At 39.7% G+C, this 26,301-nt stretch overlaps 1 protein-coding gene across 2 annotated transcripts in view; it reads right to left on the bottom strand.

Moving 5' to 3' along the window:
* FBN2 (fibrillin 2) overlaps positions 1-22,222 on the bottom strand; it is a 193,095-nt gene extending 170,873 nt beyond the window's left edge. For both annotated transcript variants that reach the window (XM_038170468.2, XM_038170469.2), the window contains exons 1-5: positions 21,510-22,222; positions 20,733-20,815; positions 16,675-16,773; positions 16,016-16,111; positions 13,974-14,069 (exon numbers count right to left, since the gene is read on the bottom strand). In XM_038170468.2, the coding sequence (XP_038026396.2) occupies positions 13,974-14,069; positions 16,016-16,111; positions 16,675-16,773; positions 20,733-20,815; positions 21,510-21,727 (592 nt within the window). In that variant the 5' untranslated portion in view covers positions 21,728-22,222. The remainder of the gene's footprint in view (positions 1-13,973; positions 14,070-16,015; positions 16,112-16,674; positions 16,774-20,732; positions 20,816-21,509) is intronic.
* Between the last annotated feature and the right edge of the window lie 4,079 nt (positions 22,223-26,301).

Here is a 26,301-nt window from a genome sequence, read left to right as displayed (position 1 = left end):
TCCTGGCCTCACCAAGAATAGAGAACTCCACCATTTCGTGGTCATTCTGCCCAAGACAGCTTCTGACCACCACATCTCCCACCAGTCCTTCTCTGTTTGTGAAGAGAAGGTCTAATGGGGCACCACCCCTGGTAGGTTCACTAACCAGCTGGGTCAGGAAACTATCTTCCAGGCTCTCCAGAAGCCTCCTAGACTGCTTTCTCTGGGCTGTGTTGTGCTTCCAGGATATGTCAGGGAAGTTGAAGTCCCCCACAAGAACAAGCGCTGATGATTTTGCAACTTCTGTCAGCTGCCTGTAGAACTCCTCATCCATCTCCTCATCCTGGTTCGGCGGTCTATAACAGACCCCAACCAGGACGCTAGCCTTGTTGGCCTTCCCGCTGATCCTAACCTTAAGGGACTCAACCTTGTCATTCCCAGCCTCGAGTTCCACAACATCGAAAGATTCTCTAATATCACACCACCACCCTTTCTATGCTGCCTGTCCCTTCTGAAGAGCTTATAGCCAGACATTGCAGCACTCCAGTCATGAGAGTGGTCCCACCACGTCTCTGTGATGGCAACCAAGTCGTAGCCTGCCTGCCGCATGATGGCTTCCAGCTCCTCCTGTTTGTTACCCATGCTGCGTGCATTGGTGTAGATGCACTTCAGCTGGGCCATTGCCTTATCCCCTGGCCTTGCCATTGTTCCCCCTGGCACAGCTCCAACAAGCCTTGTTTCAGCCCCATCCCCCATCTTACCTAGTTTAAAGCCCTCTCAATGAGCCCTGCCAGCTCCTGGCCCAGGATCCATTTTCCTCTAAGAGATAGTGACCCATCTGCGGCCATCAGGCCGGGTGCCGAGTAAAGCGCCCCATGGTCAAAAAAAAAAACAAGATTTCGGTGCTGGCACCAGCCTCTGAGCCATGTGTTTATCAGGTGGGCTTTTCATGTCCTGTCAGTACCCCTCCCTGCCACCACAGGGATAGACGAAAACATCACCTGTTCTACGGAACTGTCATGTAAATCTTCAGTGAGACCCATCCTATACTGATGGCATTACAATTTATTTTCAATTTGCTGCAGCAATTATTCTTATTTAATTAAATTTTAATTTCCAAAATAAATGTGAATTTCAATTAAATATTAATTTGGAGAAATACCTGTCTATTCCTTTCTTTTCTTAAAATGTCCACTATAAACCTGTGTTGTCTGAGGAACTTTTTGGTAGCTGCATGGAGTTCATTCTCCTCACTGCAGCCAATACAGTGCTGCATTTTGGATTTTTTTCTAAAACAGTGTTGGTAACATACTAGTGTTTTAAGCTATGGTCAGGCAGTACTTGCACAGCATTGCAACTTTCATTCTTTTTTTTTTTCCATCATCTGGCTTATGGTGCATGAGAAGCTGGGAGTGGACACAGACAGGACAGCTGACCCCAAGGACCAGAGGGATGTCCTGCACTGTATGATACGCTCAAAATGAAGTTTGGGGAAAGGAGAGTACATTTGGACTCATGGCATTGGTCTTCCCATGTAACTGTTACACATGACGAACTCTGCTTTCCAGGAGATGGAGAACACCTGCCTGCCAATGGGAAGCAGTGAACCAATTCTTCGTATTGCTTTGCTTGCACGTGCTTCATTGTTTCAGCCCTAGAGCTGTCCTTATTTCAGCCACGGAATTTTCTGTTTTTGCCCTTCCTGTTCTCTCCCCTCTTCCACGATGGGGGCAAGCAGGAGAATGGGAGGGGACTGAGCTCCCAGCTGGTCCACACAGCACAGGTGCCATCGGGCTTGCTTCAGTCATTTCTGAATCCTAAGGGCACCACCCATGGCACTGGATCTTTGCAGTGGTGGGCTCTGTCCTGATCCAGTATTTGCACTGACTGCTTTTTGTGGATGCTCTTGGCAAGATCAATGACTAAGGATAGGAAGCAAATCTGCTTTTTAATTCACCCGACAAAGAACTGAGAGTCTTCACATGAAAACACTGACAAACACTAAAAAAAACAGTTTCCATACTGTACTCAAAGGACAGTTAAAGCTTTCCATTTAAAGACTTCTTTACAAAACTTGATATTAGTAATAAAAATTATATATCATACGGAAGAGGAGGTGGAACATTTCCAAGAAGGTTATTTATTTCTATGCAAAGACTTCATGTCTGCAATTTACAAACCAGAGGACTAACATAAACCAATGAAGCAGATTAAGTCAGACAGTCAAAAGAAGACATAGGCCCCACAGAGCCAAAAGCATGACTTTATTACCAAGTTTACAGAAATTCATGTATCTTCACATAAAAAAGGAAGAAATTGCAGGATTTCTGTAGCTTCCATGCCCACACCAATCTGAATTTAAAAAACAAGAGTAAAGAAGCATGCCATACGCCTCCTTTTTTCAACACCTAGACCTTAACTGATGCAGGAATACTGATAAATGCAGCATTGTGGAAGAATCAATGCAGCTTTTGTACAAGAAAACTTGAGGCCTGTATACCTAGTGCAGTTATTTAAAGAGTCAGCATGCCTATCAGATGGGAGCAGATACCACCCACCAGGACTCCCAGAGGACCCCAACCAAAGGCTCTTCAAGAGACTGTAGAGTGAAACAAGAGGCAAGTAGCAAGAAGCAGGAAATGGGTAGTCCGTGAGTGATTTTAGAGAGTGAGGGAGGGGACAAACAATGCTGGACACAAGCACAGCATAAAAATTCAGGGCAAGGTGTTAAAAATGATTACAATGCCACTTGCTCAGAAAAATTCTAAACCACAGCACTGCCTGACCCTGGGAAAAGTCACCACACACTTTTCCTGTTCAAATGGCTACAGACAGGGAGGGGATGCCAGCTAGGCCACCCCCTGCCCTGATCCTGTGTGGCAGCTCTCCTGTGTGCTGCGGCTTCCTGAACAGGCACTTTCAAGAGCTTCTTTCCATTCACCTTACGTTCCTGAGTAATATAAACCTCTACAAAACATAAAAAGCATTTCAGACCATATCTCTCAGCAGGATCTTTTCACAGGTAGAGTTTTCCAAGTGTGTCCTCCCCCCTCCCTTCTCTGATAGATTTATCAGTAAATCTATTTGTCCAATCTCAAAAAAAAAAAAAAAAAAAAAAAGGAAAACAAACAAAAAAACAAAACAAAAAAAAACTTTTATTCATTTTCACAGTACTTCCAAGCTGGCTTCTTTAAGTTAAATTATTTGCACTTTCTTGCAATTTTAAAATCTGCCTACAATGCCTATATAAGCAATAATAAACATTGGTACTTCCTGAATTTCACAGAAGTTTTCCTATTCACTTGAGTATTTCGGGGGACTTTGCACTTTCTTTGAAAGACAGTTCCTGTTGGCATGAGTATCAGTTTTACTATGTTCTAGGTTTTCATTTTATTTTCCTTCTCTTCAGTACACTGTTTCAGTGAAGCAATTTTTTTTTTGTTTTTTTGTGTTTTTTTTTTTTTGAAATGATTTCCTTACAAAGCTGCTTAAGAGCTCACATCTCATCTGTTGGGAGCCCTTCATATTCCTCATAACAGCAGCTCCCTAACATTTCAGATTGCCTTTCCCACACTGCTTGCAAGTCATGCCTTTCACATCCACATGTATTACATGTATTTTCCATCTCTCTCAACCCATTCTCACCTAAACTTTAAAGCTGTAAACTGCAGCCTCTAATCTCCCCCAGATTTTTCTGGAGATTATCTGGAAATATACCCATACTCTTCTGGAGGTACTTTAAATAATCAGGTTAATGAAATCAAATGATTAATGAATTAAAATGGATTAATGAATTAAAATGGTGGTCAGGAGCTGCTTCTGACAAACTGCTGTGGTCAGAAGTCATCCAGAACTAAGGACTAATCAAAATAATACGGAAGAGGAAATCTTTTGATAAAATTCTCAACAAATTTCCATCACATAAACTGATATATCTCTAAGGCAGATTGAGCCAAGCTAACTCAGACTCTTCTAGGCCTATGAGTAAGAAGCTGAACAGTTATATCTAAGTAGAGAATATCTTTGTGTTCATTCAGAATGTAGCAACAAAAATCATTATACAGAACTAAGGATGCCCACAGCTGTCTGCTTCCTTAAAGACCTGAGAGCTCTACAAAACGAGTGAAGGAAATGATTCCCTCTCCATGCCATATCATTTCAAAACGTAGACTCCCACCCCACTATTAGCTTCCCGTAAAGGCCTATATTCAAATTTACCATCTTTTCCTCATCTTTTTTTTTCTTTTGTAGTAGCAGACCACAAGAACACCTGAGACCAGAGATCATCTTTGGTCAGTTTATTAGCACGCCGGGGCTCTGATCCCTGACATGGATTCTAGCTCATACCTAGATGACTGTGCTTCCCACCACATCTGTGAACTGCAGGTTCAGACTCACCGTGTCTGCTACCATGATCATTTTCTGTCCAAAACAGCATAACCTGCTTTGATCTTTTGCATTCAGAGACAACATGTACTATGCTCACTGTAAAAATTATTAAAGTAATTTACATATGTATGCTACACATCAGTAGCTTTTCAGTTTAAAGTGACATTGTTTGCTGCACCCATACTTATCTAACTGATTGAATGTTACAGTACTGCCAGAGGAAAAGTGAGCAAGAGAAAAGGAATACTAACCATTATATGCTGAAGTCCCCAGACGAAGTTAAAGAGGGAAGCAAGAGAAAGATACTGTCTGGAATTACACTGCTTTCTTAATCATTATTGCCAACAATATGTTCAGAATTATCTGTATCTTTTTAAAATTTGTTTAATCATTTGCACAGCCAGAAGAGAGAAATTTTAAGATACCTGCTAACAACATACACACACATTCTCTGTACACAATGTGCGGGGTTCTTAGTGATTTGGTTATTTGTCAGCTTGTGAAAGAGGAGAGAAGACAAAACTGAAAACCTTGTTACTGGAGGTCGCAATGGATGTTAAAACCAGGTAATCTAGTGCTAGAAACTGAGATTAGATATTCCTGTAATTCTAGTAGCTGTTTGTATTTAAGATGGAACATGAAAGCAGCTTTCTAAATTTCCCATTCAGAATTACTCTAGTTTATCAAACTGTTCACGTATGCAAATATTTTCAGGACAGTACTCACTGTAGGAACAGAATTTCCTGAGAGAACAAGGACAGCACTTAACTAAGCATTATAAACCTCAGATTTTAGGTATATAATAGATTTATTGAGTTTGAGATACCTAGTCTCAAACAAATAACGAAAATAAGTAGCAAGTTCACAAGTCCTTTACAAACATGCAGAAAATAACTCAACACCACATGTTCCACTTCCCAACAGCTAAAATGGACTGGAAATGAATGAAATATTAGTGTTCGGCAGGTAAGTATTGCACTTACTGTGCACTGAAAAAAAAAAGTAAGTAATAGGACACGTGGCCCTGTGGCAAGAAGAAAAGAAGAGTGATTGTTGATATTTGAGGACAGCATTTAGTAAAATATATATATATATATTTTTAATTTTATTGCCTTCCTTTCTTCCTGCCTTCTCCAAAAATGTCTGACATTTTCAGTTGCACTCACTCCTTGAGTATAAAAAATTCAGCAGTCTTATGCTAACCTCGACAAAATGAGAAGGATAAATCCCTAGTTTAAAAAATAAAAAATAAAAAAAAATAATAATCAGGGTATTTGGTTCACTGCTAGCCTACTGAAGCTGCCTTGCTCAACCTTCAACAAGCAGTAATCTCATGGTGCCACAGCCCTTCTCAGGGGCAGGATAATAATACTTGCTTTGTCTGGTTACCTCTTCAGAGCAGGCACCCACTACCTGCACACATCCTACCCCACATAATGAATATCTATTTCAGTTTAGGCTAACAGTAACCACTATAAAACAAAAACCAGCAAAATTAAAAAATCATGTTCTCATAGCTCCTACTAAAAAGGAAGAGCTCACTGATCACAAAATCATTTTTGGTGTTATGCACCAGAACAAAGTTTATGATCACTGGGGGACAGCTGAAATACACCAAGCAACTTGAGAAAAAGCACAGGCCTGTTCAGAACCACTTGCACTATTATGCTCTGTGACAGGCAGGCAGGAAAACATGGGCACAACTTGCCATAGCCTGTGTGACAAAAGGGTTTATGAGCTTAGAGGCACACAACCAAATAAACACTATCTCAGTATGCCCCCAAAAGTTCTTGCTGTACCTCACTGAACTTGCAATGCTTCCACTTCTTGTGGCCCTGTTACCAATAATACATATCAAGGAGTTGCATAAAGTTACAAGAACTTTTGCATACCTGTCACAGGAGAGTGCAGTTTGTTACAAATTTCATTTCTTTTCCCTCCTTGCTTTCATCTAAATTGCAGTCACTAAGTGACTCTTCATCCCAGCCCACGCACACACAAGGATCTTCCACAGTATTACAGCCTAAATGTGAACTGTATGCTTTCTGTATAATAAAATAATATTCTAGAAGCATCGAGTCTGTTATAAAATTGTGCCAGTTTATTATATAGGCTCAATGTTTTTCAGTTGTATTACACCAAAAAATCTTTGTAACAGTTATGTGCTAATGAATTTATTTAAAATAGCTCCACTCAAGATCTTTTTATCCTTTGTCCTCCCCTATTTTGCCCCAGTAACTACATATTGTTAATGCTTTCTCTGAACATGTCTCTTCCTTCACCCTAGCTCTCTCTGCACTGTTAATTGACGTCTCCATCCTCGTGCTGGCTTGAATAAGCCCTTTTCTTTTTCACATTTTTTTTCTTTCTCCTTAGATACACAACCAACACTAACTATTCTCCTATCAGGGGAGGTCAGATGAAGACAGCTGCTCTCAAATACCATATGAGATGTATGTTTTCCTAACGCAGAAAACAAACTTTTGTTGCAGTGACATCCCCTGCCTTGAGCCTGGTTCACCATCTCCTGCAATGTCCCACTCTTCGGCCCCTTCTCTTGCTCCGTTGCTATCCCTCCTCTGGCTTTCCCATGGCTCAGGCTGAGTGCCTGCAGGCACTGCAGAGCTGATACCAACACTGCTGCCTGCACAGAGGAGGTTACTACACATACCTCTGGGAACACTAAGTGCAGTGAATACACTGGGATAAGGTACAATACCAGCAATTTTCCTGAGAACAACTCAGAAAATCCCCCCTTTCTGAAGCTCTTATACTGTATTCGACTTACATTTTTGTTTTTCTTTTCTCACCTGCTCAGACCTGTTAGCTTTAGATGAAGTCCTCTCCCATCTTCAAATTTATGTTCTTCCCAAACCATGCAGGCATTCTTACTCAATCCAACCCCCTTGCAAAGGCACCTACCCCACCACTTTGGCACAGAATCACAAGTGTTGTTTTCTTCTCTTTCTACAGGGGATGAAGGCAAATATACAATAGTCACAGGATGCTTCTCTCCTCACTTTAACTCATGATAAAGAAGGAAGAAAATATTGTTGCTTTTCCATCCTTCTATATACCTCTACAGATCAACAGTTTAAAAACATAGAGGCTTTGTAAAAGAAAAAGAAAAAAAAAAAAAAAAAAGGATTATTTGCTCATACATAAATACAATCTTGAGAAATCAAAAGATCTGGAGACCTGGTCATGCTAGAACAAAATCTTTTTTGGGAACACAGTTGAGGACGAGGCCTTTTAATCTGCATCATTTGTTCCTTTATTATTTTTCAAGAGGGAGGATAGCTAAATTTTAATATCTTTTTTTTTTTTTTTTTACTATTATTTTTTCTTTTGTAAAAAACTGACAAAATCAAATGCTTGAATCTTATATGTTTACAAATAAAAAGGGAAGAAGCTGACCATAAGAGCAGACTTTGATAGAAAACATAAAAGGTCATTGTATATATCTGAAAAAGTGAAGCACGAGCTCCCAGACAGGTTCTGCTTTCTTGTTAACCCAGCAGCAAGTCTCAAGTTAAATACTGTAATCATGCCAGTCATTAGTTACTGTTCAGCCTCCTGTCTCCAGCCCGGAAATTAGTCTGCTAGGAGCCCAGATAGCTGAACAAGCAGTCACGTTTTATCATATAACTGAGTCTGGGAGGCCAATCTGAAGGAAAGCTACATATGTTCTACATTAGGGAGAAAATACCTATTTTAAAAGAACTTAATTTACGGAACAATAAAAAGTATGCATTTAAAACACAGCAATGTAAAAAAAAAAAAAAACAAAAAACAAACAACAACATCAACAAAACAAAATCCCTTATAACTCTGATGTGATTTGCAAGGGAAGTACACATAACCTTAAACTATAAAATTTTAGTTAAAGAGTTATGAACTGTTGCTAAGCTCAGTTTAAAATTAAACTACTGAGGCCTTTTTTTACTGTAAAGTACTATGGGGCACCTATTGCTACAAACAGATGAAGAAATCATTGCCTTCTGCATTCTGTTTGAAAGCATGAACTTATTAGGTTTAAAGTGTAAATTACAAATTACTGTTGAACAGAATAAAATTTTAAGATATCTTTTACTTTTTTGTCATGTACTTCAGCTCATGTGAAACAAAAAATTAACTGTTATTTATAGTTATAGTTATTTATAACTATAGCCTATATAACTTTTTGCAGTTACTATGTAAGAGACTTTTCATCTTTCAATGAACAATAGTACAATAAATTAGTAACTGGTTTTGAATATTCGTGTTTTGCCATTTATATTTGGAAATATACGGAGTGTATGTGAAAAAATTCCAAAAGTCAGCATGCACTCATTGTGTCCATAAAGTCTAAAATACAGTGTCTTCATAGATGTTCTACACCATTTAGATCTAAAATCTGGTAGATAATGGAACAGATGAGAAGGAAAGACTATACATTCCTGTCTGCTAAAAGTTCAATAGCAGCCAATGTGTTTACAAACATTCAAGCTGGAGGTGGCCTCCATAAAGGAGACAATAACAAAACTGACTACAGCGCAAAGAATGTAAGACAAGGATGAATAATATTTTCATTATGGCCAGTAGGTTCTTTACATGTACTTTGACAGGTTAGATTCAGTGAACTGAGACACTTCCACAACATTAACAAAAACTTAGGTAGCTGTGAAAAATGGAGAAGCTGCTTATTTACTTTAGAGAAATTAATCCCTCCCTACAGGCATACCATACTCTGCTGAACCTGGCAAGCACAATAGTACATACATATGTTGCCTTGCCTACAACTAGTTTGCTCAATATTTTGGTATGTTTTTTGGTATGTATGTATATCTATTATGTTTAAACCATACATGAAAAGTTTGCTACCATATCTTGCACTGTAGGTTACTAATTCATATCACAATGTTTTACTGCAGAGCAAGCACAAATTAGGACTATGCAACTGATACTACATAAGCATCACAAAGCCAGAAATTGATTGAACTCATACACACTTCTTTATTCATTTGATACTAATTATTACCCCAGTATCAGGACTAAGCTGAGAGCTTGCAACACTAAGGACTAGGAGAAAATTTATTTAATCCTGTCCACCACTGCAAAATGTATATTATAAATTTATATTATAAATGAAATTATATTTATTTTATACATATGCTATATTTTTGTGACAATAGCAGAAGCAATTTTAGCCTACTACTTACTTTCAGAAAACAACCACCCCGCCAACAAACAAACAAACATACAAAACATATTTTATAGCTTAAATGACTTAAGACACTATACACATCACATTTCTCTAGATTGAATCTAAGACTTTAAAAGACAGATGAGAAATAGGAACACCAAATTATATATTTTTTTTCCTTTATGTGGCTTAGATTATGCAGTTTAAAGTTTCACAATGAATTTTAAGAAAGAAGACTGCAATGCTTTCATCACAGCAAAAAAATAGTTGCAATACTTGTAAGTACTAGAATCTTCTAAAGAAGTAACAGAATACTTCTATTCAGAGTATAGCCATCCTTAATAAAAACTGATCCACCACCACAGTTAGATTCTGCCATGTCTATTGACAGGATTCCACAGCCCTGAAACTAGCCAGATTCTAAACTAAAAGCAAATCTTAATCATAGGCAATTGCTTCTATCTGGCACAAAAGGAAAGTTTACCAAGTTGTCTGGCAAAAAAATCAAATATATATGAATTCAGTCAATACTAAAAAGAATCAAAATTAATTTGCAATACTACGATTCTATCACACAGCAGTCCAGCCAGAGCTAATATCTATCTGTTGAATGTATACAAATGTATGCTGCATCTGAACTAAAGCTTAAAATATTAAGCAACCTCACATTGTCCAACCCCTTCAGGCTGCTTTGAAAATCCATCCTAAATGGACAGTAATATTTCCTTTTTGCTAAAAGACAGGTGTGCATTCTACCAAGATAGATTCCTGAAAACAGCTCTAAATATTAATGAAGTTCTTAACAGACTTATGTTTCTTGCTTTCCATGCTAACCAAAATATAATAGAATCAAGTCCTTGAGCTTAGTTCACAAGAATCATCTAAGAAAGAATGGGCTGAATATAACATGTAACAGCTAAAACTAAACCAACAGCTATGTACAGAAGTTGGTAAATCTGGTTTTAAGAATGAAAGTAATAAGCAATTAGAGACAAAGAAACAAATTCATCCTTTACATTTCTCTGTTGCTTGTGACATCTAGTGGGTATACAAAGCAAACTTGGAATAGCAAATAGAAATTCCTGTTTTTTTGTGTGTGGTTTTTTTTTTTTTTTTTTGGTTGGTTGGTTGGTTGGTTGGTTTTGGTTTTGGTTTTGTCAGGGTTTGGTTCAATTATTTCCTTCTTCCGTAAGGAAATCATTTCCATTTCCACCGTCATCAAATGTCAAAAAAGGTATCAGATATTTTCATGATTTACATGCAGCTTTGAGCACCTCAGAGCTGAATTTGCCACACAGAATTCCATGGCAGAAGCTATTTCTGAGCACACAAAGGCAAGAAGTTGTTTGTGATCAGACAGCATGGTTTTACCATGGGCAAATGATGTCACTGCTTTCAACCCTGAGGTCAATGGTACAAAGATATGAAGGAGAGCTGTGGATGTTGCTTGACATAGCAAGGGTTTTGAGTGAGCTGCCCATAGAGAAATTGCCATTAGTGAGATACAGGCTTTAATACATGAATTAAAGGGAGTGGAAAACTGTCTGGACTGTTGGTTTAAAGAATTGTAAGAAATGGTGCAAAGTCCAGCTGGAGTCTAGGAAAGAGGTGCAGACCCTCAAGGATCAGTGCTGGGACAAGTAACAGTTTAATGTGCTCATTAACAACCTGGATGATGGTACAAGAGTGCACTTCCAGCAAGTTTGCAGATGATGCCAGACTGGGGACACCAGTCAATATGCTGGAGAGCAGAGTAGCTATCCAGAGTGACAAGGACAGCTTGAAAAAAATAGGCTAGAAGTTATCTCAAGAAGTCCAACAAAGGCAGAAGTCTCACATCTAGGACTGACAAAAGTGATGGAACAATAAAGGTGGAGTCCAGCTGCCAGCTGCTCTGAGAAAATGATTATGGGAGTCCTAGTAGACAAAAACCTTAACATGCATCAGTGGTCCAGCCCTGAAACAAAGAAGGCCATCTCCATGGGCTGTATCACTATGACCATAGCATCCAATTCAGCAAAGTGTCATTTTGCCTGCATTTGGCACTGTCCTGGTTTCAGTTAGCACAGAATTAATTTTCTTCCTAGTAGCTGGTGGAATGCTGTGTTTTGGCTTAGGATGAGAAGAGTGCTGATAACACCCCGATGCTTTAATTGTTGCAGAGCAGTGCTTATACTAAGCCAAGGACATCTCAGCCTTTTGCTCTGTCCTGCCAACGGGCAGGCTGGGGGTGCAGTAAGAGCTGGGAGGGGACAGACCCAGGACAGGTGACCCAAACTAGCCAAAGGGGTATTCCATACCATCTGACGGCATGCTAAACAATATATAGGGGTGGCTAGCTGGGGGGAGGGGGCCGGACTGCTCAGGGTTAGGCTGGGCATCGGTCAGCGGGTGGTGAGCAATTGCATTGTGCATCACTTGTTTGTACATACTATTACTTTCGTATTATCACCATTGTATCATTATTATTATTATTGTTATTATTATTTTTGTTATTATTATTTTCCTGTCTTATTAAACTGTCTTTATCTCAACTCACGGGCTTCACTCTCCATTTCTCCCCCCCGTCCCAGAGAGGGAGGGGGGAGGGTGAGCGAACGGCTGCGTGGTGTTTAGCTGCCGGCCGGGTTAAACCACGACAGGCACTTGTAAAACTGCATTGAAGTACTGTTTATGTTTTTGACTCTCCAACAAAAGAGAGAAATGGACATAGAGAAAGAAGTACAAGGGAAGGACACAGCACTGGTCAAGGAGCTGGAGCTCTTGCCTTGTGTAGAAAGATTGATGGAACAATGTTTAACCAGCATTAAGAAGAAAAGGTTTTGAGGGTTTATCACTATCTACCAAAGGGTGCAGAGAAACTGGAGCCAGACTTTTCCTGGATGCTCTCAGCTCTCAGACAAGAGGCAACAAACACAGGTTGGAACATGCAAAACTCTCATTAGATGTTAATGTAGAAGTTTTCACCATGAGGGTGAAGAAATAATGGAACAGGATGTCCAGAGATGTTGTGGAATCTCAGTCACTGGAGGTGTTTAAAACTCTACAGACAGGACACATACCTGAACAAGCTGACCTGATCAGACCTTCTGATTGGGAGGTTGGACTAAATGGCCTTGTAGAGGTCACTTCTCATCTATATTTTTCTGTGACTCAAAGAAGTCTATTTCTGCTCTTAGGGGGTGTCTTACCCTCTGCTGATGTGAATTAAGAATGTGATGTTACAAGAGTAATTCTAAACTTTATATTTTCTGTCCATGTATATGACTTCATCCTTCTTTTTAATGTTAATAACCCACTGAATATTTTAAAGGAGTGAGATAACAATGCATACATGCATTCAGGATTTCACATTCTGTTGCTCAGTTTCTTCAGTATCTTTTTTGATGAGAACTATTTGCAATAACACTAACTTTAAGAAAGACAAAGAGTTATATTTCTGCTAAGCTATTCAGCATCAGTTTTGATTATTGTTGACAACCTCATTTTAAAGGATGTACAATTATTATTACCATTCTGAAAAGCAATTCTCACTATATCCATTCTTTAAAAACCCATCCTAGCTGGACAGTAATTATCAGTTTGATACACAGAACACCTTCTACAGTTACATCTAACGTTGAGCAGTTCTACATTAATATTTCTTCAGAGTCGTCTTGGTTTCAAAATACAAACAATGGTCCCATTTACTAAAAAGCAAAAAGTATAGATTTCTGAGAGTGATAAGTTTATTCTAAATGACTACATATGGATATAGTGCCTAAATTATTTTTGTGCTAATCACGTAGTGTAGCACTAAAAATGTTTTGTTTGGAATCATTAAAACTGACTCTATAATCTTCTAGAAACGGCTAAGGAATTTCTTTAAAAGACTTTAAAAGAAAATCCTGATTTGACCCCCAATTCACGAAAGCACTGTAAGACGTGTTTAAGTTGTTTTGATGAATAAGAATAGCTTCATGGAACTGAATTCACCTATTATGGTTCTTTTTTTCCTCCTTCTCTAACTTTTTCCTGTATGACAGAATTAACCAGTACAAGTAACTTCTCAAATTCCCCCCATAAAAGATTTGCTATACAGAAAAGCAATCCTTTATTTAGTTACATGTATGAGACGTACACAAGCAGCAATTTGCTCTAATGTTATTTCATGTATGAGAAAGCAAACATAACTCATCTTGTAACTATCATACAAACAAAATAAGCACCCTAAATTATTCTAATTTCTAACAACTGAGACAGCTTTTCCAACCCGAAGTGTAGCTACTGGACTGTAAAGGAAAACTTTATAAAAGTATAAATAATAAATCTCTTGCTGGAAGCTTACTGGTTCAGCTGGTAAATACACTGTATAAAACACATATATGCACATTGCTGCATATAACCACCTATAATTTTCTTCCTTATTTATTTCTTTTACCTCTTTCACACTGAGGGCCAGTAAATCCGTAGACACATGCACAGCGATTAGGTCCAATACACCGTCCTCCATTCTGGCAGCCTTTTTCACAGACAGCTTTAATTAACAACAACAACAAAAAAAAAGTTTTTAAAGCTATGCTAATGACATTTCAGATTCCCATATGTGCTATTCAAAAATTATTTTTCCCTTCAACTACTCTAAGTTTTTTTGGACCTGAAGATCAAACATCAGCAATAATGACTGTTCAGGTCAAATTCCATTAGTACTTACAACTGCTTCACCTTAATTGCAAACAGCTGTTTAATTAATCATATTCAGCACAGCTTTTTAGCAGACACTTAACTTCAGTGTATTTTTAAACAGTTGGGTAGCACTAGTCACTAATCATAAGAACTCACATCCATCACCAAAGTTATCAGATACAAACTCAACTAATTTGGGCACAGATTAAGTTGTACTATCCACTCCCAACAGCAACAAACCTCTCAGGAAGGGGGGTTTCTTGGAGAGTCAAAGAGACAGATAACTCAGTGTTCAGAATTCATACTGCTAGCAGGGCTAGCATGTCACTTGGAGCAAGGCAAAAGAATTAGTAGTTTAAGTTATCTTTAAGTACCTTCAGAAACTATGCTTCTTGAAAGATCCATCAAAGGAATAATTTTTTTTTTCTTGGTATGAATCCACAGAATACATAGATGGAGAAAGTACTCTTACACTTGTGGAACTTCTATGCACCCACTCATGCTATTTATCAATGGTGTGAATAAAGAAACAAAGCCTCGCAAAGCACTGAAATCTTCTCAGTTTGAAAAGAAGACTGTTTGTCAGCTTGTTTGAAAAATACCATTAAAGTGTTTTAATCTATGATCAAGCTCATTGCTTTCAGAACATATAAACCATGTTCAGAGTTAGCATACAGTCCAAATCTACTCATTTAGTCTGAAAGTCCCAATATCTTCAAGTCACATGAACAGCAAAGGGATTCCAGTCTAGTTTCTATTTCTACACTGCCTTCCTACAGAGGTTTCCCCACATTAATAATGGGGGTTGTTACATATTTGAGTATCCAGTGCAAAAGAACCTCAGGAATCTAGAGTCAGTAAATTTTTCGTATTGGAAAAAATGCACTATATCTCCATGGTGAACACAAAAATATTCACTGAGAGCAGTTTCCAAAGTTCATTCAGATTTTGTGGGTTGCTTTAAAGACACCACTTAAATAGGCAATCATCTTTTCTTTTACAATAACAATGATTATTACCTAGAATTTTAGAGTGTTTTACCCAGGCAAAATTAAAACTAAAACAAGTCTGCTTCTGCATTTGCAGAGAAGACTAAAACAAAAGGATGTTCCTCCACATTACTCAGTCTAAGCATTCTTTGCACAGTGATTTTTGTATGTTTCTAGTTTCTTCAGACTACCTTCAGCAATTAATTTCTCAGCTAGCCAGATTCCCCCAGAATACACTAGGTCTTTGAGTCCTTCTTCACCTCTACAGCCTTTAGTCATTTTTATTGTTTACTGCATCTGTATAGCTTGTCAACACTCTTCTGTGATAGGTAGAGTTATGCAAATAATTGACTTTCTAGTTTGTCTGCCAAATTGAAAAAGCATCCAAGAGCTTGAACCATATTTAATCTTTTTCTTTAGTCAAACAGAAAAACATGCTATAACATAGCAGCTAAGCTCCTCTTCCAAGAAACTTCTTCAAAGAGAATGAAATATTAGTGATCATCTGGTTTAAAAAAAAAAAAAAAAAGGTGAGTGGGATGTATACTGTCATCATTCCCAAACGGTTCTTCCAGCCAAAACGATTCAGTGAATTCAATCCCTAATCTGAATTTCAGAGACTACAAATGCACTTCATGCATAAACTGACTTCCAGCTACACATAGTCCGGCAGAATAGCAACACTTTTCTCTTAGACTGTATTTCTTCATATGGGCTTTCTCCTATCTTCCTAGACTGCCTAAAGTGGGAGGGCTGAGTTGTGGGACCAATGTGGGCTTAAACCGGACGCACAGGGATGACTACTTACGCTGCCCGCAGTAGGTCCCGACATAGCCCTTCTGGCACTGGCACCGGTCGTCAGCGCATGTACCGCCATTCATGCACCTGATGCTGCACTGCTGCGCTGCAGAGAGCCCAGACACATAGACACAAGCATTATGGGAAAATATGTGGATGGATAAAAACAAAGACATCTGAAAGCAGACAAGAACTTCGCATGACAGCAAACGTGAACAGCATGTACTGTGTATTTACAGGTATGCTCAGGTATTCTGTAACCAAAACTGTTACTTGCAGCTATTGGTAAACCATTATTTTAAAAGCATCAGTGAAAGAGGTTCTCCATTACAGCAATGTAGCACTTCTAATTATCTTGAAGGCCACATAATCTTTATTTCTTACAAAAACGGACTCAAGGAAAACGTTAATGCCACACACATTTATTTTTAAACACGCTTATCTGTTTAAACATGTCATTTTTTTCAGTTTGTCACACAGAGTAAATATGCACACATGTATCAATTTTTATCAATAAAACTAGAGATATACTCAAGTGGAAGACATGTATATGTATGCAGTAATAAAAAGTTATTCTTAAAGATTTTACATGGTATTTTTAAGTTGACACATTAAGAAGAATTACTTAACATGAAATCTCTAAGGAAAATAAATAGAGCAAGTCCTTACTGGATTTTGGTCCACAAGTAGGTGATATTTGTCCACTTGCACAAGTACACATGTTAGGACGGGAACAAAATCCATCACCACAGCTATTTCTACAGATTGCTGAGGAAGAGCACATTTAAAAGACAGTGTGATTAACAGTAACCTTAGTCTTAAGTCACAGGAAAAATAATATCAAATATCAAAATATCAAACAAAACAAAAAAAGAAAACACCACAGAATCCTCAATTCATTAGGACAGCTAATATATATGCAAAAGTAAATGTAAGTTAAATAAACCAAACAATTTGGGAATAATTGATATCCCTGACAAACTTGAAGACAAACAGAGTTGAAGATGGCACGTTCAAACACTGGTCAGACCACTTAATACAGATAATAAACTCTTTCCCTAATTAGAAACATCACCCCATTATACAAGCAATGAAAAATTATTGGAATTATATATTTTACACCATGAGGCCTGTAAAAAAATTTAGCAAGAATCCAATATTTGAATGATTATAAACAATATGACTCATGAATTCTAACTGTTGGTATGGCTTCTCTCTTACTGTTACTATTCTAGAACCATTTTAGGAGCTGTCTTCTGGAAGATTATCCATCCTTTCATCAAACCTGTTTTATGGAAAGCCAATGTTTGAACACTGAGCTTTCCAGATTGTGTGGAGTTACCCTAAATACTTTTTCTGTACTCAAATATTCCCACATTCTCACTGTGAAACTAACTTTAAACAAATCTCAGGGAAGCCCCTTCACACCGCATTATATGTGGACATTGTGCGTGCCATTGTACTGTCCTCACAATGCCCCATGTTGTGCCATACTCCTCTTTCACCAGCCAAGGGAACTCTATTGTGCAAAGAAACCACAGAACCAGAGAATAGTTAAAGTCTAAATCCAGACTATAAATGAGATCCAAATGAATTCATCTAAATAACGTGCTGGATTAGCAAACACACCATAAGAGAACCTAAGACATTAAGAGCTAGTAGAGCACAAAAGGACCTCAGAAGCATGCATCTTGCAGGACACAACTTATAAACAAACATATATATATATGTATGTATATAATATATAAAAAAAAAACAAACACATCACAGCTCCTTTGTAACTATTTCTAGGCTTTTTGAGAGAATCAGATAATGAGGAAGTACATCTCCAATGAAGGACTACAAAAGCAACACATTCCTCATGCAGATAATCTGGCAAGGATATGTGGCAGATAATGTGATAAAACCCATTCATACACATAAAACAAAACAAAACAAACAAACAAAAAAACCTATACCTGCACATATATATAGATATAGATACATATAAAAGGATATAAAAGGAGAAATAAGACTTTTCCCAGAACACTTGTGCTCCACTTCCAATTTAGGAAAACATACATAGATGAAAAACATGTCTTTTAATGAAGCAGTCTCTTTTCTTGCCCCATTAAAGATGTTCAGATAGGCTCCCTGCAAAATGTACGTGCTTTTACCCTTTCTCCACCGAATACAAAGCTTAGTACCGATGCTGAACATATTCAAACCAGACAAGACTTTGTACACCTGAGTCCTTGACATAATTGGTTAAAGGCCACATTTTCTTTCCCAGAGTGACAAAGTCACATTAGTTGTCAGTTGACATTGTTCTTCTGGGCATCAAAAAGATGCAATGTGGATCATTATGTGGATCATCAACACCTTCTCTACCACTATGAAGGCAGCAGATGTGAGAGTTTCTGAGGCTTTGATAGATAGTTGGAATTAGAGGCATACCACTGACTGATATGAAATACTTTGAAATACTTTTTCTATTAGGAGACTTGAAAGTGAGAAAGAGAAATATGAATTAAAGCACTTGATGGACACAGAGAATAATGTTGTTCAGTCCATCTTTATGCAAGATAGCCCAATCTCCTCATGTCTACATTAAACCACTTTCTTGCTTTATTATCTGTTAGAGGAAAAATTTTTATCAGCTGAAAGCCCTCTAGCTGAAAGCATATCCCAAACATGCTTTCATCCATACAGTTTATTTAAAGAGAAAGCTAAACCAACCAGACCTTTTATTTTTTTCTTTAGATAAAAGATCACATTTAACCATAATATTTCACCAACCACAAATAATTGCTATCACATTATCAACTGAAAACACAATAAAGTCAGAATAGTTTCCTGTTGACCCACCACTAGTCCACAGATCTCATTCTGTGAACCAATACTTTGTAATTAGTGTATGTTGTAGCTGATGATTTTAATCAGGTCAACTCCAGTACGAAGTTTACTGTCCTCTCCATCATCCAGTGCAGAAGGTTTTCTCTAGCTAAATATATCTAGTTAGAAGATCCATTGTCTCAGCAAAACGTATAAGTGTAGAAATCAGTGCTCTTAAACATTCACCAAAAATACAACTTGGAAAGCGTAACTACCAGTCTGACAGCTGGTCTGGCAAAATCATTCACCCTTCAAACATGTTAGAGAGCTGCAGTTAAACTCCAGTAAGTTAAACATGAGCTAAAAGGTGTCTTTTGTGCATAGAAATTGTTGCAAGTCAATGGTTATTATGTGAAAACACCTGAGACTGAGGTCTTTAAGAGTCACTGAGAACTGCAATTTAAGAGTAAGTTATTAAGATTCCTGAAAGCACCTAAATCACTGTCTCTCCCTGACTGCAACTGAGCTGGATATCCAGCTGACTTTGAAAAAACTATTACAGCTCAATAGTGTATTGGGCAGCCTAAAAACTTTGAAAACTCAGTTTCACATTTAAGTAAGTAAATACTGAGACTTGATAAGAGACGATAAATATGGACTGAATGTTCCGAGGAGCTCCTTTTACTCCACAGTGGCATTGCCACCATCATCTTCCTTGCTCTGAATGATGCATCTAAACTTTGCTTGGAAATGCTATGGTCAACCTGTGATGAAAATTAGCGATCTGTGGCAGAGTTACAAGAAACATTACCAAGGCCAATTTACTCATGCAAAATGAACAAATGTGAACAAGTCCTGCATCATCAGGCAGCGGCCCAAAAGCCACCTTTAAGTTTCACAGGTGTTGGTTTACCATCCTCTCCTCCCTCTCCTTCTCCGGTTTAGTCCTGGATGTCTGGAGTTCATTAGACTGAGTATTACAAAGACTTGCATTGCTTATGCAAAGGGCAGCACGTTCTTTAACCTGAGTTCTGAAGCTGAGCACACTTATTGGGAAAAGGGATGACAACATAACAACAGCCTAGACTCAATGGGAACAGCCCTCATTAAAAAAAAAAAAAAAAAAAAAAAAGTCTAATATCAGTTTTATCTAACAGACAGAAACGTAATTCTGTATTTCCTTTCCAGGTAGACATTTCCTACACAGAATATTCTGCAGATTTCCTTTTTTTTTTTTTTTTTTGCCAAGCCATGTCAACAGCCACATCTGTCAGCACAACGTCTATTATGACCCAGCAATAATCACCGTCTACATGCTTTATAGCTACAAAAATACAACTAAAAATGACAGGCAAGAGAATAAGCACTCCAGAGGTAAAAAAGTTTTCCATTGGACTGTAATTCCAAACCTACCAAAAAAGTTCCAGAAAACTTCAGATCTCATTTGCTTTATATCAAGACCTCTTCGGCTTTTTTTTTTTTTTTTTTTTTTTTGTTATTACAGTGGACTATTTGATATCTGGAAGGTTTTTTTTTTTTTGTTATTGTTTTTCCTTCACTGTCTTGTTCTTTTACAAATAAAATAAATAGGTAGAAAAGTGCCTCTTACAACACTGAAAACACAACAGTTTGCCAGTCTTTCATTTACAGTAAATATGGACCTATAAATCCATAACTTTTTTCTTCTTCTTCTTTTTTTTTTTTTCTTCTTCTTTCTTTCTTTCTCTCTTTTATTTTATTTTATTTTTTTTTAAGGAAAAAATCGCACATAAGGCAAAAGACAGAACTGGCCAAATTCATTACAGTAAGAATTCTCTTTTCTCATACTAAATGAATGGATCAGTAACTCACAGAAGAACACTTATTCTTCTTATTACCCTTAGGGCAGTAGAAGCTTAAAGTCAGACACTTACGAACAATACACTGATTTCCTCCAGGGAGCGTTTTCCATCCAGGGCAACAGTACGAATGGAATCTAGAGCCACACACATTTGGCCTGCAACACATACAAATACAGGCATATATAAAAATATAAATCTATGCAAGAAGAACCTGAAGTTTTACGTTCTCAGAGGGTAAGAAATGTAAATCTACCAGCACAAATATAACCGCGAAACAAAACAAAAAGAAAAGTGTAGCAAAGATGTCTACGAAAAAAAGTCCTCCCCGAAAGGACATACAATTTTTCTCTGCAACAAGGAGTTCCAAGCCATTTTATTTGACATTAGTGAAATGGTCAGTGTGACGGGTTAGTGTGAACAGGAGAGGCGGGATAGGCAAGAACAGGCCACAACCATCCCTGGGGGAATCATAGAGGAGACGCCGGGGATGAGCTTGGCTCCGCGCTCACGCGCGGTGTCACAAGTCCGGCTATAAAAGTTGGCTTTGTGCTGCGTTTGACACAGGACAAGGGGGATGACTCCTCATAAAGATTTATGAACTAAACCAAGCTAGCAAGAACTCCCCCAAAACACCAAGCGAAGAAAGGAAAAGAAAAAAAAAAAAAAAAAAAAAAAAGTCTTGTACAGGAGCAGAAACCCGCTCAGCACGAAACAAAGCCACGGGCGAGCCGCCTCGGTGCTGCAACCCGCAGCACGACCGGAGCGCGGGGCTCCCGCTGCCGGGGACGGGCGCGGGGCTGCGCGGGGCAGCGGCTCCCTCCCTCCCGAGCCGAGCCGAGCCGTGCCTACCCGCGGAGCACGTCCTGCTGTCCTCGCCGGCGGACCCGTCCGGCGCTGCCGGCCCCTTCCTCCCGGTGCGCGGCGGCGGGGAAGCTGCCGCCCGCTCCTCCCGCAGGGCGGACCCGCGGCGGCGGCTTTTGTTGCCCGGCGGCTCCCTGCGCGCAGAGGGCCAGGCAGCCGAGCCATAGGAAGCAGGGCTGCACGCACAGCCACCGCCGCCGGCCCATGCTGCGGATGCTGCCCCGGAGGAAGAGCGGCGAGAAACGGGGGAGAGGCGCGCCGGTCCCGCAGCGGGCACCGCTTCTCGTCGCGGGGAGGCTTCAGCCGCTGCGGCTCCTTCTCTCCTCCTCCTCCTCCTCCTCCTCCTCCTCCTCCTCCTCCCCAGGCTGCCCTGCCGCCTTCAGCGGGACGCAGTGATACCGGCAGCGGGGTCCACGTTGCATCCCCCCTCCTCTCTCCGGGGGAGGGAGGGGGGGAGGCGGGAATGAAGAGGGGGGGGGGGGCGGGAAAAGAAAAAGTTTTTTTTTTAAAAAAAAAAGGAAAAGAAAAAGAAAGAAAAAGCCGAGCCGGCTAGGATTTCCTTCCACCGCCCCCCTCCAAGAGGGGAAATCCAACGGGACCGGGCTGAACCCCCCCACACACCGATACCGTCACCACTACTAATTAACTCCGAGCGCAGCCCGGGGAAAGGAGCGGGGCGGCGGGCCGGGGGTCCCCGCGGCGGGGACGGGGACGGGGACGGGGACGGGGACAGGGGCGGGACGACGCCTCCCGGCCGCCGGGGTGCGGGGGGGCCGGGCCGGGCCGGGCGGAGGGGAGCGGGGCCGCCCCACACGTGGGGCTGCGGCGGGGGCCGGGAGGAGGGGGCGGCGGGGGAGGGGGAGGGGGGAGGCCGCAGGGAGGCCCGCGGAGCCCGGTCAGGGGGAGCGGTGCAGGTAGGGCCAGCCCCGCCGCAACGCCCCCCGAGGGGAGCCTCGCAGAGGGGAGGCCCGGGGCCAAGGCGGAGGGGCCCGGCCCGGCCCGGCCCGGTGGAGGCCGCGGGTGGATGCTGGCGCTCCGCGGGGCCCCCGTGGAGCTGGAGCCCGGTGGGAACTTCACGGCTCCCTGGTGAACGCCAGGAGCTGCCAGGGTTTGAACCGAGTTCGCACCATACTTGGTAGTTTTCTCCGGCGCACTCCCTTAAAGTTTTACTTGTTTTCCCTTCACCTACACGAGCATCTTAAAATGAATGAAAAGAAAAATGGCTAATTTCCTCGTGACTTCTTTTTAGGCCAAAACCATGCACGCACCTAGATGCTTTGGGTGGTTAGGCACCAGCACAAGCAGTGCAGGCGCCTCCCTGCTCGAAGTCCCCGAGTGCTCCCTGTGGGCCGTTCTGATAACCACAGGACGCTACTGGTTTTGTTATCTGAGCTGATTTATCGCTTTGAATTACATCTTGGGCTTGAGCACCTCACCGTGCCATGGCTACTGCAGCACCAACAAGACACTTTAAAGCAAGACAAACAAAACAAAATAGCAGCTGCTTTTGGATGCGTGTTATCTGGCACTTCTAATTCTGGAATGAGGAGCAGGAGCCATGATTTGTTATCTCTGAAATTAAACCCGCCAGCTAAGAGGTCACAAAGCCATCCGCTTATTCAAGTCACTGTCCTGCTTTGATAGTCCGGCTGCTCTCATAGTGGGTGCATGTACAGATCTGTATTCTCATTGACCAGAATACTTTTTGTTGTTGTTTTTGTTCAGATTTGGAAGGCTATCAAAAGTAAGATTGCTTGCAAGGGTCTAAGTCTTTAAAGGTAAAGCTTTAATTAGGGGACAATTTAATGAAGGAACAAATGAATGAAGACAACTGGAAAGAAGAGTTCAGGAACCTCAAGGATATAGGTGACGTTTGGAATTTCCTCAGATCAGAAGCTGTTAAACTTGTCGTGAATGAGGTGCTCCTAACAAAGGCAGGGAGAGAGAAGGATTCCATGCCTGCTCGGGTGAATAACTATCTCAAGAAAAATGCAAAGAATAGGCAGATAGCCTACAAAGAATAAAAAGGAAAGGACTGATCTGAGATAAGCTCAGGGTCTTGGGTGTCAGGAAGCATAGAGATAAAGAAGTAATTACTCAAAGTTAAACTGAGCTACCTCTTGAAAAGAATGACACAACAAAATCTTAATATTAGTAATAACAATGAAAGACAACAACAACAAAATGAACCAGTTACACAGTAGTGATTAAGGAAAGAAATAGCTACAATTCAAAACCAAGAGGTATATACTTTGTATTAGTTTTTAATAAGAAACTGTAGATACTGAGCACAAGAAGAAAAACAACTGGTCAGCTGCCACAACTGATGTGCACGTAAGGCTCAGAGACCCTGATGTACTCAAACCAGAAGAGGACCGGGTAATATCTTCCTAGAAATTTGCAAGGAACACTAGTTCTAGAACACAAAACTACCAACATTAGGCAGCAAGGAGTGCTGACTCTGAAAAGATTGTGATATAAGAGATCCATGTCAATAATGGATACAAACGATGTACTCACCAACAAAGCTGTTTTTATTAGAAGGGGAAGCATTAGTATTTTTTAATTGTGTGAGACAATCATCAGACATCATCTAAAATAGCAATTACATTCTCATCAGTAACATTAGAAAAATATGTGCTGAAAATAGAAGAATTGCATAAAGAAGTCATTAGCATGGTCAAGGGAAGAGACCCACTGCTAAAAGAGATTGGGTTCTTTAGCTAGCAGCAGTTCTCTTAGAAAGAAAGAAAGAGAAGGAAAGAAGGAAGGGGGGGAGAGGGGGGAGGAGTGGAAGAAAATAGTCGAAGAAAAAAATAGTATAAACTGACCATAACTCAAATTAGTGCTACAATAAGAATACTTTCTTACATAAGACATCAATACAGCTCTGCATTAGAAAATGTAGAACCTAAAACTTTAAGTACTTTTTAGGATAAAACTAAATTACATTAGGAAAGATGTCATAGTCTGCCAACTGTTAATAAGCATGTGAATTTGATGAGATTCCCTCCCATCCTATTTCTTAGCTATTGTAAAATAGAATTTTATTTCATGGATAATACCAGGATGTATTGACATCAAGTGAGTGATGCAGAAGGATGAATGATGTCTAAATTGCTAGATAGCTGATGTTCTACTTCAAGTCTGACCAATTCTAATAAAAATAGGCCCTAGTGTTATATATAGTGTATATTCAGGAAACATAAAACAGTACATTTATATACAGAAAATATTCCCAGAGAAAAGATCTTATTTTAATGCTGATTATTTTGGAGTCCACATTTTTCCCATGTAGTTGACGTTTTTCTTTCCAAACAAGGTTGGGAGTTATTTTTAAGTAAAGGCGCTCCTGTTATTTTGACATCTGTGAGCAAAGATAAAATGTGGGTTGCTGCAGTATTGCTTTGCTAAAGCAGAATCTAAGTAAACTAGACTTCTCATCTGTAAATGATTTCTTCTAGTCATAAAAATGGATGTCTGTCAATGGCCACATTGACAATTAAAAACATTCTTACCTATTCATTACCCTGAAATCATCAAAAGCAGCCAACAGTGAACACCTAGATCATTACAAGTATTGAAAGTACAAGAGTCACCATCTTATAGACCTAAGTGTATGGCTTTAAATTAAAGGATGGCAGATTTAGATTAGACACAAAGAGGATATTCTTAATTCTGAGGTTGTCAAGGTACTGGAGCAGGTTGCCCAGAGAAGCTATGGATGACCCATCACTGGAAGTGTTCAAGGCCAGATTGGATGGGGCTTTCAGTGACTTGGTCTAGTGGGACTCTGCCCATGGCAGGGGGGTTGGAACTAGATGATCTTTAAGGTCCCTTCCAACTCAAACCATTCTCTGAACCTATGATTCTGTGATATACAGGTAAGGAATGCAATTCAGCTGGTCCTTACACCATATATGCTGGTAGCAAGGGATGGATCTGAATGCCTCTTGTATTGAAGATTACAAGAGGCTTTCAGTTTCTGGACATCATTAACAATACCTCTCACTTCTTCCATGGAGAAAGTGCTTGAAATTACCCTTTCAAGAGAGACATTTTATTCTAGATAAAAGTGGCTCAAATGACAAAAATCAGTTGGAACCAGCACCAAGTAGGAAACTTTAGTCATTCAGGGATTTTGCTTTTTCTTTCTCCTTTTCTAATTCTCAAATTCCATGTTCATGACTGACTTGTTATGTAGAATGTAAGTTCCTTACTTGTTAATATAAAGCATCTTTTCAACATTGTTTCAGTATACCTTACTGTGACAGGACTGCAGATATTCTCACCTTTCTTCTAACTGTAAATCTTTTGAAGCTTTCAAAACATAAACATTTTCTAAATGTGGCAGAAGCACACTGGGAAATAGGAAAATACTGGAAAATGGTAAATTGTGAAGTTATAAATGTATTGGATAGAATGCCTGTGAAATGCAGACTGTTCACTCCACTTGTGCTCTTTTCTCTTTTATTAAGTGAATTTGTTGATTCCCAATAACCTCTAGGCTCTAAGTCATATGGAAAATTGTCCAGAGTGGAACTCAGGTGCTGTAAGAGCTAGGGTATCCAAATATACAGAGCAAGGCCTTTGGATTCTTATCTGCGTGCTGATAGAGCATGTCATCCTGTCTTTCTGACGTCTTCTTGTGAATGTTTTGCAGTCATGTTAAAATATGTACATAAAAAATAAGGTTCTGAACTTTTTCACTCAGACAGTCTTCCCCTTCCTCTTTCTCTAGGGAGAGCAACCGCCCTCATCCCAATGAAACAAAACAACA

The sequence above is a fragment of the Anas platyrhynchos genome, chromosome Z, assembly GCF_047663525.1.
Source record: "Anas platyrhynchos isolate ZD024472 breed Pekin duck chromosome Z, IASCAAS_PekinDuck_T2T, whole genome shotgun sequence".
NCBI lineage: Eukaryota > Metazoa > Chordata > Aves > Anseriformes > Anatidae > Anas > Anas platyrhynchos.
The sequence above is the reverse complement of the archived record's forward strand: the minus strand, read 5'-3'. Positions and strand labels throughout refer to the sequence as shown.